The 5,277-nt window shown below is 47.9% G+C and overlaps 1 protein-coding gene across 1 annotated transcript; it reads right to left on the bottom strand.

The window, feature by feature from the left end:
• Nucleotides 1-82: 82 nt before the first annotated feature.
• ddx27 (DEAD (Asp-Glu-Ala-Asp) box polypeptide 27) lies at nucleotides 83-4,302 on the bottom strand (the record flags this gene model as incomplete). Its single annotated transcript, XM_042482297.1, has 10 exons — nucleotides 83-179; nucleotides 439-545; nucleotides 1,243-1,420; nucleotides 2,216-2,297; nucleotides 2,838-2,991; nucleotides 3,067-3,208; nucleotides 3,324-3,423; nucleotides 3,510-3,660; nucleotides 3,921-4,094; nucleotides 4,177-4,302. Coding segments are annotated over 10 exons (1,311 nt in total), but the record flags the coding sequence as incomplete, so codon positions are not given.
• Nucleotides 4,303-5,277: the final 975 nt, after the last annotated feature.

Here is a 5,277-nt window from a genome sequence, read left to right as displayed (position 1 = left end):
CCAGTTACTGCACTGCACAGTACTGCAGAGTACTACAGAGTACTGCAGTGAAGTGTAGTTGAGTGTGTGTATCAGTACTCACTGCGACTCTGCTTCCTCTCCTGCTGTGTTTGAAACCACACCCGCTGTGACTGAGAGGAAGAGGCGGAGCCATCGAGGCGCTTCTTAGCCACGCTCAACTACACACACACACACACACACACACACACACACACACACACACACACACACACAAAGAAACGATTTAATAACAGATGAAGCTGCAGACGTCTGTAAAATGTTGTGATATTTGGAGAGATTTTGGCGAAAACAGTTGGAGGTTGTGTGAGATTGTTTCAGTGTTAATAAAAGAAAGTCTGACAGCGTGCGACAGCGTGCGACAGCGTGCGACAGCGTGCGACAGCGTGCGACAGCGTGCGACAGCGTGCGGCGGCAAACCTTGGCCTCAGATGCCGCCAGCTCTCTCTCCTCTCTCTCCAGCTTCATCACTGCATCCACGTCCTTCTCCAGCTTACAGATCAGGTCTCTGAACTTCAGGATCACCTCTGAGACACACAGGGACAGAGACACAGGGACAGAGACAAACATAGACACAGAGAGACAGAGACATAGAGAGACAGGCAGACAGAGACAGAGACATAGAGATGCACAGAAAGACACAGAGAGACAGAGACAGACAGAGGCACAGAGAGAGAGACAGAGACAGAGAGAGACACACAGAGAGACAGAGAGACAGAGAGAGAGACAGAGACAGAGACAGAGACAGACAGAGGCACAGAGAGAGAGAGACAGAGACAGAGAGAGACACAGAGAGACAGAGACAGAGAGACAGATTAAGCGCTGCATAGTCCAGCTGGTGTGCTGGTCTCTATGCAGACGACACTGTCATGTAAACATCAAACCACAGATTTAAGCTTCTGGATTCGGCGAGCTGCAGGATCGGCTTCCACACCATAAACTGGTGCGTCTTAATCTGCAGTCCCAGATTATAATCTGTGCTACTTGACAGGATCGCTGATCCAGTCCTGGTTCTCCTGACGGACGCTGTACCGATGGCTCCCGTCAGCTTCACGCTGATAAAATAAACCTCGTTCCTGTTTTCTGACCAGGAGAAATGTGGGGACTTCGTCCAAAACCAGACGTCAAATCTCAACGTCTATGATCCTCATAAACAAATCTCTTTTACTATGTGTCCTGTTTTCTGTCTGTCTGTGTGTCTCAGGTGTGTTTCAGGTGTGATACCTGGCGGCAGGACTCGAGCCTTTACGCTGCTTTTGGCCGACTTCACCACCTCCTTCAGGATCTTCCTCTCAGACTCTCCGACCAGAGACACCGAGCGTCCTGAGCGACCCGCTCTCGCCGTCCGGCCCACACGGTGGACGTAGTGCTTCACTGTGGACGGCATGGTGAAGTTTATCACCTGAGAGACAGACAGGGACAGACACACAGAAAGACAAACACACAGAGAGACAGAGACATAGAGAGAAAGGGACAGTCATGTCTTCAGATGTGTTGAACGATGAAGTTTTCCATATTTTAGTTGATTTCTGTGGATTTAAAACCAAAGTTATTGTAGCAACAATGATCAACATCCACATCATGGTCCTTCAAAACCAAGACTCTAAACTGCAAAGACTCTAAACTGCAAAGACTCTAAACTGCAAAGACTCTAAGCTTCAAAGACTCTAAGCTTCAAAGACTCTAAGCTTCAAAGACTCTAAACTGCAAAGACTCTAAACTGCAAAGACTCTGAACTGCAAAGACTCTAAGCTTCAAAGACTCACAGCTCAGATTGATCTGACTTTGTAAAAACAAACTTTGTCATTCGTCCTTTTTTGTGGATTTTGTTTTGATCTTCACGTGTTTAATGATGTCAGCTGTAAACTGACTCGTGATTATGGGTTTAATAAATAAAACGGACTCTCCTCCAAAGTGTTTACAGTTGTTAATTTTATTTTTGTGTCTTTGAAACACAACTAAACTAAACTGGCTGTTCAGGATCCATGCAGGATCAGGACTGACAGGAACTCTGCAGGATCCCCACAGAGTCCACAGCAGGACGTCAACACAACAAGGTTCATCACTTAGTCAAAGCACCGACATCCTCACAGCACCGAGAGCTTTGGTAACAAACAAAAAGCATCCCATAATAACTCCACAGACTGGACAGGAAGCAGAGTGGATGGTGGCAGCTTGTGCAGAAAGTGTCTCTCACCGTTTTCACTCCGTCGATGTCCAGACCTCGGGCTGCTACGTCCGTCGCCACCAAGACATCTATCTGATTGTCTTTAAATCGCCTGCAGAGAACCAGCAGAACACAGAGGGTTAAACCTGCAGACCGCCGGCAGAACCCGAAAAGACGAGTTCCTTAATTCAGAAAACATCAAACTGTTCAAAACCATCGTGGGGCCGATTTCTATTCTCTCAGGTACGCGGTGACATCACCTCACTTCCTGTGTGGAGAATCCGACAGAAACAACCAATCACACGCGGCGGTTTCTCTGCTCGCCGAGTCTGAAACCTGTTTCAGTTACTTTAGAGTTCACTGACTGCTCAAAAAACTATTCAAAATACTTCATCAGTACTTCACAAAACACAAAGAACAAGTACACTTGAGGGCTTTTAATTTGAAACAGGAAGTGGACGCTGGCTGAGGTTCCCCAGTCTCTGGTTCTGTGTGTGTGTGTACCTGAGGTTCTCCAGTCTCTGGTTCTGTCAGTGTGTACCTGAGGTTCTCCAGTCTCTGGTTCTGTCAGTGTGTACCTGAGGTTCTCCAGTCTCTGGTTCTGTGTATGTGTAACTGAGGTTTTCCAGTCTCTGGTTCTGTGTGTGTGTACCTGAGGTTCTCCAGTCTCTGGTTCTGGCTGAGTTCTCCGTGCAGTTCTCCGACCTTCAGTCCCATCAGTCCCAGCAGGATGTGCAGTCTGTGAGCCTGTTTTCTGGTCTGGGTGAAACACATGACGTGATCCTGGAACGTGCGAGTCAGCAGCGCTGAGAGAACACGGAGTCAGAACGTCAGGGTAACGGTTCCACGCTGATACTGCGGGTTCTGTCATCAGGGCCTACCTGCTACCACCGCCTCTCTGTCTCCCTCTCGGTTCTGTCGGATTCGGACGAACTCTTGTCTCAGAAACGGAGCGACGTCAGTGTTACTGTTCACGAAGATCCTGACCGGCTCCTTCAACGAGACCGCTGCCAGGTCCTTCACCTGCAGACACACGTCACGACATACTCTGAACACCTACGTGGGTCACATGACACAGAAACACCTGGACAGGGGTCAAGTGATACAGACACCCCCAACACAGGTCACATGACCTCACCTCCTCCGTCATGGTGGCGGAGAACAGCATGGTCTGTCGGTTGTAGGAACACAGGCGGATGATCTCCTTCATCTGTTCCTCGAAGTACTCGTCCAGCATCCTGACAGAGAACCACAAAGAGACACAGAACAGGTGAGTCTCGGTCTCAGGACTGACCCCGCCCTCCCTGCAGGTGTCAGTGCTCACCTGTCGGCCTCATCCAGGATCAGGATCTCAATGTGGGTCAGCTCGAAGCTTGGTGTGTTGTGAAGGTGGTCGATCAACCGACCAGGTGTTGCGATGAGAACATCAGGCCCTGCCCTCAACGCCACCTCCTGAGACTTCAGGTCCAACCCACCTGGACACACAACCACACAGCTTACCTAAGTCCACATCCAGGGTCCACAGAGAGTCAGGGTCCAGAGTCCAGAGTCCAGAGTCAAGTGTCAAGAGTCAAGAGTCAGAGTCAGAGTCAGAGTCTGAGTCAGAGTCTGAGTCCAGAGTCCAAAAACCAGAGACACTCCAAAGTCTAGACACCAGAGTCCAGGGTCTAGAGAACTGCATCTGAGTCTGGGTCAGTAGACCAGTACGCTGACACTAAACAGGAAGTCATCGTACCGACTGCGAGGCAGGTGGTTATGGAGGTGAACTGGGCGAGCTGCCGGGCCACAGAGTGAACCTGGATCCCCAACTCTCTGGTGGGAACCAGAACCAGGACCCGCGTCACCTGGGACGTCCTGGGCTTATAAACCAAACGCTCCAACACGGGCAGCATGAAGGCGGCCGTCTTTCCTGAGCACAGAGGAAGTCAGCCTGTTATTACTCAATCAACTTCCTGTCCCAGTGTGGTGAACTGGTCCCAGTATAATCTTACCTGTCCCAGTAGCAGCGCAGGCGCACAGATCTCGGCCCAACAGGCCCACGGGGACGCAGGCTTTCTGGATGGGAGTCGGCTGCTTGAAGCCCAGAGCTGTGACAGCCTGCAGGGACACAACGGCAGCTTACACACAACCACAACATGGGGCCGTCAGAGACCCGACCTGGCCGTCAGAGATCTGAAATCTGGGAGGAAACCGCAGCATGAGGCCAATCAGCTGCAGGGTGGGAAGATCTGTGAAGACGGATGCGCGCAGCTCAGGAACCAAAGTTAAAGTGTTCACGTGTTTAAATGTTCACATGTTTAAGTTTCACGTGTTTAAGTGTTTGTTTAAGTGTGTTTAATGCGTTTTAAGTGTTAGTGTGTTTAAGTGTTTTTCACATGTTTAAGTGACTTTTCCTGGACTTTTCCAGGACTTTTCCAGGACTTCAAGTCAAACTTTAAAAAGCAAACAATCTCTTTTTCATTACTACAAAATAACTTTTTAAATATTTATATTACTTAAGAAATAATGAATTGAGAACAGGATAAAAACTGAATATTTAAATATAACTTGGGGACCGTTTATTATTTATGGGGGGAGGGGGGGGTAAATATTACTGAAGCACTGGGGAGGGACGGATGATTTGGATTTCTGCTCGAGGGCAGGACTGTCGAAAGCCCAAACGTGTTGGGAGGCATGTTTGCTTTAAAACATGTTGGCAATGTTTTTTTTAATTGTTGGCAATTTTAAAAAAAAAAAATTCTTTAAAATTTGTCGATTTTTAAACAGAAAATCTTGTGGTTTTTTTTATGTTTAAAAGGATTTTTTTTTTTGCAATTAATGGCAAAAAAATAATAAACTTTTTAAAAACACGTCTACAGGCCCCTCGGGTTTGGAAGACTTGTTGTCTTTAAAAACCACCAAAAATGGGCCCATTTATCAGCCCGAAACTGTAAAAACTGAGATTATAGCACTGAATCTTAGACAGAAGAAGGATTGAGCCAGCTTAGGTAAAGTGAATCTTGCTTGGGTTTGTTTTTGTGTTGGGGGGTTGTTAAGTGCTTAGCTCTGGACTTTCAGTTTCTCTCTGCAACAATAGGTGAGGTCAGCTGACG

Source organism: Plectropomus leopardus, unplaced genomic scaffold (assembly GCF_008729295.1).
Source record: "Plectropomus leopardus isolate mb unplaced genomic scaffold, YSFRI_Pleo_2.0 unplaced_scaffold4350, whole genome shotgun sequence".
Lineage (NCBI taxonomy): Eukaryota > Metazoa > Chordata > Actinopteri > Perciformes > Serranidae > Plectropomus > Plectropomus leopardus.
Note: the sequence above shows the minus strand (reverse complement) of the source record. Positions and strands in the feature narration are given on the sequence as shown.